A 13,059-nucleotide genomic window follows, 5' to 3' on the forward strand; every position below is an offset into this window, starting at 1 on the left:
TCAACAGCAAAGAAACAAACAATCCAATCATGAAACGGGCAAAAGATATAAATAGAAATCTCACAGAGGAAGACATAGACATGGCCAACAAGCACATGAGAAAATGCTCTGCATCACTTGCCATCAGGGAAATACAAATCAAAACCACAATGAGATACCGCCCCACCCCAGTGAGAATGGTGAAAATTAACAAGACAGGAAGCCACAAATTTTGGAGAGGATGTGGAGAAAGGGGAACCCTCTTGCACTGTTGGTGGGAATGTGAACTGGTGCAGCCACTCTGGAAAACTGTGTGGAGGTTCCTCAAAGGGTTAAAAATAGGACTGCCCTAAGACCCAGCAATTGCACTGCTGGGGATTTACCCCGAAGATACAAATGCAGTGAAAAACCAAAACACTTGCACACCAGTGTTTATAGCAGCAATGTCCACGGTGGCCAAATTGTGGAAGGTGCCTCGGTGTCCATTGAAAGATGAATGGATAAAGAAGACGTGGTCTATATATACAATGGAATATCACTCAGCCATTAGAAACGACAAATACCCACCATTTGCTTCAATGTGGATGGAACTGGAGGCTATTATGCTGAGTGAAGTAGGTCAATCGGAGGACAAACATTATATGGTCTCATTCATTTGGGGAATATAAAAAATAGTGAAAGGGACTAAAAGGGAAAGGAGAGAAAATGAGTGGGAAATATCAGAGAGGGTAACAGAACATGAGAGACTCCTAACTGGGAAAGGAACAAGGGATAGTGGAAGGGGAGGGGGGCGGGGGGCTGGGGTGACTGGGTGACGGGCACGGAGGGGGGCACTTGATGGGATGAGCATTGGGTGTTAAGTTATATGTTGGCAAATCGAACTCCAATAAAAAAATATCCAAAAAAAAAAAGGAAGTTAATACCTATTGATTTTTTTTTTTTCAATTGCAACTCATTCCATACAATTGTAAAGTTAAGGATACTGCTACAGGATTGATATAAATAGGCTCACCATATAATTATCATCCAAATCGATAAACTTTTGAGAGTGCTGGAATTTTAAGCCAGACATGACAATGGGTATAACCCAGGACCGCCTCAGGCATACTAGAATGTATGGTCATTCATGTATAAAGCTCAGTGGTGTAATCGCATAAACCCAAACTGACTGGGATGAAATGCTATAGTCACTGCAGGACCATTTGGGCTGGCATTCAATGCTTGACATTGGCTTCTTATCTTAGTCACACAACCCTGTCCCTTGCTTGGCTTCTCTGCCATGAGTTACCATGATTTCTCCTCTAGACATTTGTTTAAAAGTTCAACTATTGTGCAAGTTCCAAGCAGCTCTTGACTCCCTGGTTTTGGTCTTTTTCCTTGGGTTCCACCATCTTACCTTTCCCAGAACTCTTTCTGCTGCTCTAAATTTTAATTAACATAATTCCTTGTTTGTCTCACCCTCATCCTTTATTTCTCTCCTCTCCCCACTATGTTCCCGGGTTTTCTTTGTTTATCTGCTTGCTTGCTCTCACGCATCTCTCTTCTTTTGAGGCTCCAGTCCAAAGCTGTCAGTTACCTATTGTTCTGTTTCCTGTTAGTTAACCTCTGACCCTTCATAAATTAAATTTGACAAAGTCCCTTGATTAACAAAGGATATGCACAAATCACAGTAAAAGGGGTACATAGAAGTCAAAGATGTTTGAGGATTCATCTATTCATCACATCATTTCCATAAAGATCCAGGAGAAATGGGGTGTAACTAAAAGTGCCTTCAGTTACTACAGAACAGTAAATTTTTCTTACAAGTATTATATTTCTTTAACAGAAATTATTAAAGACACAAATTGTCTTCTTGATACAAAATAAGTACTTTATGAATTCTTGTTAGAATGGGAACACATCTGGACTTTAGGGCAGAATTCTATGTGATAGGCAAGTGTTGGAAAAATTCAATTTGAAGGTGCTGGCACCTGGGAGGGGCTCAATTCTTCCTGTTACTAAAATATTTCCAAAAGATAGAAACCTTTGCAGCATGTTTATATGTGACCCATCCAGGATGACTCTTTAGACCAATTATGGATAAAATAATTTATATTCAGGCTTTGACATTTGGCTTTGTCACTTACTTTTAAGCAATTGAGTAAAATGTCTATATGATAATAATGGATGATAGAAAACTAAAATTACTAGAGACATAAAAATCTCTAATGAGTTTCACTTTAAGGTTATCTCTATGCTAAACTACAGGATTATAGGAGACAGGGAAGAGGAGTTTCTGAAGTATTTTGTTGGGAGGTCACAGAATAAGAACTTTTTCCCACTCTGAGAAAATGAAAACCAGTCATAAGGTGAAGAGAGTGGTGGCTTAATGTTTAAAACACAGGTTTGAATACATTTCCTGTTAAAGGAACTAAAATTGAGAGCATTAGGAACATCTGTGCCACTCTTCCTAGAAAATGTTTCTCTGAGGTCGTTTCCTAGAGCAGGGAATCTGTTCTGTTTCTTATTGTAAAACTCCTGGAGAAGGCTGAAAAGAGCAAAGGAAACAGGAAACAGAATTCAATTTGTGGAAAGCTCTGGAAAGAAAAGCAAATAATTGAAAATGCATCTCCCTCTGAAGATTCTTAAAACACAGAGGCTGAATATAAAAAATCTGGCATAGAGATAGGTTAATGAGAATGTGGTGTGCCACTGACCAAATGGGGGTGTTTTGAGTTTGTAGACTTAATTCTATTTCTTCACACAAATTCTCCCCTAAAAGATGTCCCCTCAAACAGTCTTTTTCACATTTTTTAAGACGGGTTTCAGAATCAAGTTCATATAAATCCACCAGAAGTTATTTAGCCTAAACTAGCAGGGACCTAATAGAATTTTGAGTTCTAGGAGATTTTAGACACAAAGAATTTAAATGAGCCCAGACCTTTCCTGCCTCAGATTTCCATGAACAGAACAAGGATACTATTTCATTCTATGTCTTTCTTTGAGGAAATAAATTTCTCAGAATGGGTGAGTTCATTATTGCTTTCTGAAGCATACTGACTTGTCCTTTGTAGCCTCAGATTGAGAGACAATTGAATGATGGGTGTCTGTTATTCTGGGAGCAGGAGTCGGACCTTGCTGGTGGGGGACTGTTGGAGATGACAGATGTACTGAGGAAATTGCTAGAGTTACATGTGTCCTATATGGCTAGCTGGATATGTTAAGAGGTTTTCAGAATTGTGCTGCAGCTGCTAGGCAGCCAGGACAGCCCAAGAGCTTCTGAGACTCCTGTCAGGGGAATAGGAACAGGTTTCAAGGTCTCCTTGATGACTGACCCAGCAGTGTCCAGTGTCCAGTGGAGGTCACGTGGGAATACTTGCCTCTGTAGCTCTAAGCCCCAGATCCAGCGTTTCCCTAGAGTTCACATGCTGTGTAATAAGATAACGAAGATTTATTCCATTTACCTTGCAGGCTGGCCCCTTGAGAAAGACTGTAAGTCATCTTGAGAAAAAAAAAAAAGTCACCATCTCTTACAGTGCTTATTTTCTGCATTTGGTGGGTGTCACATTGGTCTCTTGATGCTCCTCAGCTTATTGTCCCTTTTCCTATGTCTCATGGAAAAGGAAAGTTGGAAAGTTGTGGAAGTTTGTAGGACTAGGTCACTGGGCTATTAAGAGCTGAGAGGGGGCAAATGGAACTGAAAACAGCCCTGTTCTGTTTACCCCATCATGTTTCCTAATGTGGGGCTGAGTTGGCCTAGAGGACGAAGCTTCTTTTCCTTTGCACAAAGACACTGTGCAGTCCAGCAGCAGCATGGCTGAGGCATCTGGGGTTCCTTGAGACTGAGTACCTCTGATTCTACTGTAGAGGCCTAAGATCTGTAACTGCTGAAGGCAAGCCTTCCCAACTATTTTTTCCATTCCATCAGTGGACACCATGGAAAAGAATAGCTATAGCATCCCCTTCATCATCTTTTTGGAAATCATAACTTTACTGGCCACTTATCCTGCTCTGGGAGGGGTAGAATGGCCTGTTGTCTTTAGTAACAGTTGGGTTTTCAAGCTGTTTGTTATTATTATAATTTTTACAATAATCTTTTATTTTTTAAAATTTTTATTTATGAGAGAGAGAGAGAGAGAGAGAGAGAGAGAGAGAGAGAGAGGCAGAGGGAGAAGCAGGCTCCATGCAGGGAGCCTGATGTGGGACTTGATCCTAGGTCTCCAGGATCACACCCTGGGCTAAAGGCAGCGCTAAACCGCTGAGCCACCCAGGCTGCCCTGTACAATAATCTTTTAAATAGGGTGTTAATCCTTCCTAAAAAACACAACCTTTGACAATCTCCTCTATAGATGATGGACCTACTTTTTTTTTTTTTAAGATTTATTTATCCATTCCAGAGAGGAGGAGGGGAGGGAGAGGGAGAGGGAGAGAGAAACCCAAGCAGAGTACTCATCAAGTGCAGAGCCCAGGAGGAACCTGAGCGGGGTCCAACAGGGTCCAATGCCAGGTGGCTGCAGGGCCCTGAGATCACGACCCCAGCTGAAACCAAGAGTTAGATGCCCAACTGACTGGGCCATCCATGTGCTCCAGTGATGCACCTACTTTTAAAGGTTATCTGAACTTAGAGTTCCTTAAGAAGACAGAAATCAGAATTGTGAGAGAACACCTAGTGTGATAAATACATGCTGGCTTCCTCTAACCATCCTGGTTGGCTGGGAGCTTCAACCCTGGGCTGCAGTAAAGGATCCTTTTGTGACACGGAGCACCTTCTCCACTGGGCTGCACCCAAGCTGTGATGGTGATTGTAAATGTGCACTTTTACCCAAGTGTTAGCTTATGTAAAGCTCTTCTGCCCACCATACAGTCAATGCTGAAAACTGCTGGCAATTATAATCTTATTAAAGTGGGAATGACATATACTTCACAAGTTCATATTAAATGTTATATAAAGTGCCTACCTGATATCCATAACACATTTCATTGAATCCAAGTTGTACCATTATTTTAGGTACCTCTAAGAAAGATAAAAATAGTAACTTTCAATTATGCTATAATTACAGGCAGGGGAGGCAGATCCCAACTCTAGGTTGTCAAATGTGAACATTTTCACACTAGCCTCAAAACCTTTTTCTCTCCTCTTTCCTATCTAATTAGTAAGGAGTCCATGCTTCCCAGAATCTGAGATTTTCCTTTTCCATTCTTTCCCTCTAGGGTCTCCTACTTCCTTGGCTACAAGGGCTTAACCGTAAGCACTGTTAAGTTTTGTTTTTTTTTTTAACACTATTCAACAACAACAACAACAAAGGAACAAACTATTGATGCATGCAAGGACCTGGATGAATCTATAGATTATGTTGACTGAAATAAAGCCAATTCCAAAAGGTGACACATGGGATGCCTGGGTGGCTCAGCGGTTGAGCATCTGTCTTTGGCTCAGGGTGTGATCACAGGATCCTGGGATGGAGGCCCACATCGGGCTCCTTGCGGGAAGCCTGCTTCTCCCTCTGCCTGTGTCTCTGCCTCTCTCTGTCTCTCATGAATACATAAATAAAATCTTTTTTTAAAAAAAGGTGACATATTGGTCTACTGTATGACATTCTACTTGTGGTTCTACTTGTATGACATTATTAATTTTTAAGATTTTTTTAGAGAGAGCAAGAGAAGAGAGAGTGGAGGATAGGGGAGGTGCAGAGGGAGAGAGAGTCTTAAGTAGACTCTGCACTGAGCAGAACCTGAGTTGGGGCTTGATCTCATAACCCAGAGATCACAACCCTGAAATCCACGACCTGAGCTGAAACCAAGAGTTGGAAGCTTAACCAACTGTGCCACCCAGACACTTCTGTAAGACATTTAAAAAATGACAAATTATAGAGATGAACAGGTCAGTAGTTTCTGGGGGGTTAGGAAAGGAAGAAACCAGAGAGGAAAGGAGATGTGGCAAAAAAAAAAAAAAAAAAAAGACAACAGAAGGAATCTCTGTGATGATGATATTCTTTTACATCTCGACAATATCAATGTCAATTTTCCAGTTGTCATATTTTACAGTAATTTTGCAAGATGTTACTGTTGGGAGAAAAACAGATGAAGATTCTACAAAATCTTATTGTATTATTTCTCACATATATTTTTTTTAAAGAAGATTTATTTATTTATTCATGAGAGACACACACAGAGAGAGAGGCAGAGACATAGGCAGAGGGAGAAGCAGGCTCCTCACAGGGAGCCTGATGTGGGACTTGATTTCGGATCCTGGGATCACACCCTGAGCCAAAGGCAGATGCTCAACCGCTGAGCCACCCAGGTGTCCCTTTCACATATATTTCTTGTATATGAAATCCAGTTATCAAAATTAAAAAGTCTGATTTTCAAAATCTGGCTTCAACATTGTGATACAAAGATCCAAAGGCCTAATTCTAAGTTCATTATATTTCAATACTTGCTTTTGTGCCTTTTAAGGTTGTAAAAGATACTTCGCAAATGCACAGATGCCCACAAGTTAGAGTTGCTATCATGGAAAAGACAAGAAATAACAAATGCTGGTACATATGTGAAGGTTTGTTAGGGATCATATTGAATCTGCAGATCAATTTGGGGATTAACAATACTGTCTCCCAAACATAAAACACAGTGTCTTCACTGAATTAGATCTTGTGTAATTTTCTTAAAAGCTGTTTGATTTCTGTCAGTTACTGGTAATACTCCCTCTTTCATTACTGATTTTAATAATTTGAGACTTCTTGGTCAGTCTAGCCGAAGGCTTGTTAAATGTATTGATCTTTTCAAAGACCTCACTTTTGGCTTTGATTTTTTTTCTATTTTCTATTTCATGATTTCTGCTTTAAGCTTTATTTCCTTCTTTCTGTCTCTGTTGGGTTTATTTTGCTCTTCTTTTTCTGGTCTCTTAAGATAAAATATAGATTATTTTGTCTTTTTTAATGTTTGTTTTTTATTTGGTTTTTGGTATCAATTTTATACTATCATGATTCCCCTGTATTGCTTCCATCTCATTGTGAATTCAACTGCTTAGAATTCTTACTCTTATATATGAGGTAAATGAATATAAAAATAAAACAAAAACTTCTTCCTACTTACCTAAGGCTTTCAGTCTAGTATTTAGGTTTGTACCTTTTAGTGAGGTATATGTATGCCCTTAGAATTAATGGCATGGTGATCTGACCAGACACTTCATGTAAACAGAAACTGAGGAGAGATTCAAACTTGAAATAGGAAATGTCAAGTTTCCCCAAGAACAAATTTATATAACATCAAAGGTGGCAGAAAGGCCAAATAAAGGTCAAGAACAGAACACTTTCCCACAAAATAATCTAAATCTCATCAAATGCTCAGGACACTATTCATCTAGTCTAGCCTAACAAGTACAAGGTTATTAATATAGCTGGTATATTATTTGGATAAGCAAACATCATAATTTCAAAAAATAATAGCAGAGCAGAAATCAAACATTTCAAAACAAATTTTTGGTTATTCTGTTTATTTCAGTTGGGACACTCAGTGGACATTAACTGGGTTACTTAAAAGTCATTTCAATTAGGAATCTCTTTAGTCCTTTATCAATTATTTCGAGTGTTCTAGTCTCAAATACATTCCTTTCTTCTACAAACTTCTGAAAGAGATGAATACCTCCACCTACACCAAAATAATGTGCTTTGCTGGCCAAAAGCACCCGTCCATTTTTATCTAACAATCTAAGGAATGTCTGGTGCAAAGTACCATAATAATCTGGATTGTAAATTGTTTCTGAGGTGAGAATGAGATCATATTTTTCAAAGAATTTTTCACTATTTAGTACAAGCTTACAAAACTCAGACCACTCCCCAGAAAAGAACCGGCATTTAGATAATTCTTGTGCTACTTCTGATTTCCTGCATCTTTTCACATCAGGTTCATTTACATCATTTCCTTCGTCTTCCAAAGTAGAGTTAGCCACTACGTTAGGTAAGGTTACTTCATCAATCACCAAACTGTTATAATCTTGAAAATGAATTTCTTTGGCCCCTCCCTTGAATGCAACTATACCCAGCAACCCCGATCCACAGCCAAGATCCAACACTTTTTTCCCAACAAATTTCACCTTGGCCTTTGTGAAATATGCTAGGATGTCAAAGGTACATTCCCAGATTTTTAAGCCTCCTTCATAAACACCTGTGATCAGATCAGAGTGAGAAGAAAAACTTTGTGAAATTATGTTTTCTCCAGGGAAATTCTCTTTCAACAAGATGGTTTTCACTACTGATACATGTTGGAGACCTGGTAATGTCTCTATGACTTTGTTTTCTAACACTTTCTTTAAATCTTCAGGCATTGTATGCTCTTTGGCAACTCTCATGTAGGGATGTTCTTCCTGTGGCTCCAAGTTACTTGAACTGTTTGCTGCAGTGAGTGAGCTGTCTGTGTCTTGAGAGGGAGCTGCATTTCCCAGTTGCTTATGTTCCAACAAATGATTCTGAGGCAAGTCAAACTGTTCTGTAGAACATTTCCTGTCCCTGTGTTTACCTTCTGACACTGAAGACTCTTTGGAGGAATCCACGGCCGAAGCTCCATCTCCAAGGGGCATTGATTCATTTTCCAGGTGGTTTACTATGGTGAAATTAAACTGAAAAGTCATCCTCTCACTAAAGGCACACAATCCTTAAATTCAAATTAAGATTCTTCTACTTCTGGATAGAACCGATGACACACACATAACCCTGCTTCAACTATTCGTTAGTTTCACTGAGGATTAATTTTTCTATAGCTGCTTATGTGCAGTTACAAATATTTACAGATGTTTCCAAATGACTTTTTAGAGGTCTTTGCTCTTCTTTCAAATTAGCTCTGAAGGAAAAAAAAGAAAATAATTCTTATTAAAAAGTAAGCTGAGGGACACCTGGCTGGTTCAGTTGGTAGAGCCATGTGACTCTTGATCTTGGGGTTCTGAGCTCAAGCCCCACATTGAGCACAGAGTTTACATAAAAACAAATGAACAAACAAATAAGAAGCTTTTAAGAAAGGTAAAATGACATATTTCAGTAATGTAACATTAACCAGTATCCTGCTCTGTTAATGCAGCTGCCTTTTCTGTAAAAGCTGTGTAAGGAGAGATCCTTCTCTTAAAAAGAAACACATACACACACTCTTCAGAGTTCAAAAAAAATGGGAAAGAGAATAAACTGTAAAAACAAACAAAAAGGGGATCCCTGGGTGGCGCAGCGGTTTGGCGCCTGCCTTTGGCCCAGGGCGCGATCCTGGAGACCCGGGATCGAATCGCACGTCGGGCTCCCGGCATGGAGCCTGCTTCTCCCTCTGCCTGTGTCTCTGCCTCTCTCTCTCTCTCTGTGTGTGTGTGACTATCATAAATAATAAACAAATAAATAAATAAATCTTAAAAAAAAAAAAAAAAGGCGCCGGTGTCTGCCTACCCCACCGCGCCCTGAGGCTCGCATTCATTTTCTGGCTGCAGGTGCCAGTTGCACCCAGACCAGCTGTGCGGTCTCCAAGCCCGAGGGGACAGACCGTAGCAAACCTGGGGCCTTCCGCCTCTGGGGACCTCCGCAAGCGCCTGAGTGCAACGTTTCCAGCGACCGGGACCTGAGTACGCTCACCGCCCGGGAAGCTCCCAGCGCCCAGGGCCCAGGGCCGACGAACCCCGCGCCAACTCGGACCCTCGGGAGGGGCGGCGCGCACCCGCGAGGCGAGCCCTCCGCCGCCCAGACTAGCCCGACGGCCTCCCCAGCCGCGCGCCAGGGCTCCCTAGGAACGCGCCCGGCCTCCTCTCTATGGTCGCGGGCGCCGGCGGAGGGCTCGCAAGGCCTGCCGGGACGGCGGGAGTTTCCGGTCTAGGCGGTGGCGGGAGCGCTTTGAAGCTGTGCTGGTCGGCGAAGTATGTCTCAGGAGCGCGCGGCCCCGGCGAGCGCGGCTCCCCTGGAGGAGTTAAGCGGCTGGACCGAGGAGCTCTGCCGCCGGGAGCTGCCGTCCGTGCTGCCCCGGCTCCTTATATCCTTCGCTGTCGGCTCCACCCGGAGGGGGTGTGGGGCAGGTGTCGCAGCCTTTCTGTGGCCTCTTCACTGGCCGCGGGGTCGTGTTGATGATGGTCGCTGATGAGCGAGATGGGGGAGGGGGGCGGGCGGGGGCCTCCCCTTGGCGCTGGAAGGGCTCGCTCTGATGCTCCGCCCTATGATCTTGGCCGCGGCTGTGGCGTTTTCTCCATCCCTTTGTGCCTTTGGGTTTTTCTGTACTTGTCACTTGCGGTTAAGCGTCGATGCACCTTCGCCTGGGGGGCAGGGCAGGCAGGCCCTCAGGCCCGACCTCTCAGGTGAGCTCTGACTCCTGATAGCTGGATGAGGTTAGGGAGATACTCCGAGCGCTCACCTCTAAACTGGATGGCGAATATGGATGCCTTTCTCAGGATGAAGAGAATTAAAGGACGTACATCTGCCACGGTGCCATGTGTGTAACAGACGTCCTGTGATAAAAATGCCCTTCTCAGACCTCTTTTGGCTTTATTGCTGGTTAGAAGGAGGTGCTTCCTTTTGTAATTGGCTTTCAAATACTGAGTTTGAGTCATTAACGCCTCCGTGGTCCAAGTACATACTGTTTTTTCTCGTGCTTGTGAATGTGCCTGGAATCCTAGCTCTCCATGTTAAAAAGGTAATTTTTTTTTTTTTAACATCTTTGAACTCACCTTTTTTTTTTTTTTTTTTTTTTTAAAGATTTTGTTTATTTATTAGAGACACACAGAGAGAGGCAGAGGAGCAGGCTCCATGCAGGGAGCCCCACGTGGGACTCGATCCCGGGTCTCCAGGATCAGGCCCTGCACTGAAGGCGGCGTTAAACCTCTGGGCCACTCGGGCTGCCCAGGAGCTCACCTTTCAACATAAGCTACGCTTAAAAGAAAAAAAAAATGACCTTCATTGTAGAGAGTTTCAAATAATTTTTTTTTTTTTTTTACATCTGAAGGCAATTCTTCATATTACCCTTATGTAGAAGTTTTTCACATAGGCATGGGCAAAACCCCGCTTAGATACCAAAGCCGTCTCTTAGTCATTGTGTGGATTCAGAATCCCTGTCTTGAAGGATTTCCACTTGGGAAATGCACAGCCATCCTCCAACTTCAAAACCTTTACTGGTTACATAATACATACCAGGCAGGGTGTTAGGCTTTGGGGGAACAAAGATAAGGAACATGGTTCCTCTTTTCTCCCTCAACCTTATGAGGGACTTCAGTTATTGAAGGAAACATTTCCACTTGGTTTTACATCTCAGACTTAACATTCAAAAGAACCTAAACCTGTTCTCCCCCCCCCCTTTTTTTTTTAAGGTTTTATCCATTTATTCATGAGACACAGAGAGAGGCAGAGACTTAGGCTGAGGGAGAAGCAGGAGAAGCAGGGAGCCTTACTCGGGACTCCATCCCAGGACTCCAGGATCACCGCCTGGGTGGAGGGCAGGGGCTAAACCGCTGAGCCACCCAGGGATCCCTTTCCCCCAATTTTCAACACTTTTAAACAAATGAAAGATATGTTTTTAGTAAATCTATACAGTCACATCACCCAAACATAATTATTTTCATGTTTTGAACTTTACATATTATTTTCCTGTCTTTACTTGCAGCATGTCTACATAATCATTAACTTAGGTTTAATTTTGGAAGGGTCCAACATTTTTTTGACCATTGCTGAAATTTTTCTGTAAGACAAATTCGACCCTATTAAACTAAATAAAATGAACTGACTATACCTCATTTCGATTTCTGCTGTAAAATTCATATATGCAAAGTAAGATGTCAGAAGAAGGATCAATTCTAGTATTAATGTGATGAAGTTATAGTTTGTTCATTTTTCTTACTGACACATTCTTTAATCTTATTTTACAACAAAACATTTTTAACAATTCCTGATGGTATACAAGTGTACAGTTTATAATAAAATTACTACTATTGTAATGAACATAGGATAATTTAATGTCATATATTTGTGTTTGCTATGTGCAGAAGAATTTCAGTCGATAAGGTTGGTAAGAGATACACAAGTAACATGGAGACAAAGTGTTGAGTGCAAATAAAATACTGGAGAGATGTGAAGGAGGAAGAAATTTCTTTCCGTTTTAGAAACCAGAAATCCATGGATAATATAGTACTATTCCTCATCTGTCAAAAGTATATCAACTATACGTAGTTTGAAAAGACAATCTTATCCCTGCTCAATTTTGAAAGTATTTCCTTGAAGTATTTTCATTAAACTGTAGTCTACCTAAGAACATTACATTTTTAGGGATCTCTGGGTGGCGCAGCGGTTTGGCGCCTGCCTTTGGCCCAGGGCGCGATCCTGGAGACCCGGGATCGAATCCCATGTCGGGCTCCTGGTGCATGGAGCCTGCTTCTCCCTCTGCCTGTGTCTCTGTCTCTCTCTCTCTCTCTCTCTGTGTGACTATCATAAAAAAATTAAAAAAAAATTAAATTTTTAAAAGCAAATTAAGCCAGTAAATTGAATCTACTTTCAGTTTCTTACTGATCATTGCCTAAACTTAAAGAAGGCTGTTTTTTAGATTTGTTCTTAGTAGTGAATATCCTATTACTGTGATATTAGTGTCTTCCTTAATTTATTTACTCTATGTATCAGCATTCAGACAGTTGGATCGAGCATATTCGTAAGTAAAATTATCTTAATTGTTTAATATATTTTGATGTCATTACAGTCTGAGTCCAACATATCTCAGTACAGTTTCATATTCCTTTCAAATGTGTTCAATTAGTGTTAGAGCCTCTGTAAATTTCAGTTACTTAAAATAACCAAATTCCTTTAAATTGTAGTACTTCAAGTTTTAAGCTCTTTTTTAGATGGATACCAGAACTGTTGATAATGTCCATATAAACACATTGATATTTTAAATGTTAGTTGTTAAACTGGTTAGACCTATGTAAAACATAATTTGCAGTCTGCTCTCGGTTGACTTTCTCATCTTTATCTGTGTTCTTTAATCTTACTTGGATTTTTTAATTTACTTATTTGGTTAGGAGAAGAGATGAATTAAAGACTAGACTAGACAGTTTACTCAAATTTGAGTTATTCTGTTTGCACTTCAGTTGGTTGTGGATATTTATAA

General features: G+C 41.1%; 2 protein-coding genes across 5 annotated transcripts in view; one reads left to right on the forward strand and one right to left on the reverse strand.

Annotated features, from left to right (window-relative positions):
- Window positions 1–7,433: 7,433 nt before the first annotated feature.
- On the reverse strand, window positions 7,434–9,737 carry METTL18 (methyltransferase like 18). Of its 2 annotated transcripts, none has more exons than XM_041750911.1 (2): window positions 9,482–9,737; window positions 7,434–8,793 (listed from the first exon to the last, which is right to left on the reverse strand). In XM_041750911.1, the coding sequence occupies exon 2, from the start codon at window positions 8,582–8,584 to the stop codon at window positions 7,487–7,489; it is 1,098 nt and encodes a 365-aa protein (XP_041606845.1). In that variant the 5' UTR covers window positions 8,585–8,793; window positions 9,482–9,737; the 3' UTR covers window positions 7,434–7,486. The 2 variants fall into 2 exon arrangements, with proteins under 2 accessions (XP_041606845.1, XP_041606877.1); XM_041750943.1 differs by having other exon boundaries at window positions 9,472–9,737.
- A 55-nt stretch (window positions 9,738–9,792) lies between these two features.
- The window catches only part of C1H1orf112 (chromosome 1 C1orf112 homolog), a 39,789-nt gene continuing 36,522 nt past the window's right edge, over window positions 9,793–13,059 (forward strand). For all 3 annotated transcript variants that reach the window (XM_041758241.1, XM_041758249.1, XM_041758265.1), the window contains exons 1-2: window positions 9,793–9,951; window positions 12,564–12,603. In XM_041758241.1, coding sequence (XP_041614175.1) covers window positions 9,841–9,951; window positions 12,564–12,603 — 151 coding nt within the window. In that variant the 5' untranslated portion in view covers window positions 9,793–9,840. The remainder of the gene's footprint in view (window positions 9,952–12,563; window positions 12,604–13,059) is intronic.

The sequence above is a fragment of the Vulpes lagopus genome, chromosome 1 (genome assembly GCF_018345385.1).
Source record: "Vulpes lagopus strain Blue_001 chromosome 1, ASM1834538v1, whole genome shotgun sequence".
NCBI classification, from domain to species: Eukaryota; Metazoa; Chordata; class Mammalia; order Carnivora; family Canidae; genus Vulpes; species Vulpes lagopus.

Excerpts from the sequence above, each read along its gene's own strand:
- METTL18 (XM_041750911.1), bottom strand. The coding sequence starts at position 8,584 with ATGACTTTTCAGTTTAATTTCACCATAGTAAACCACCTGGAAAATGAA.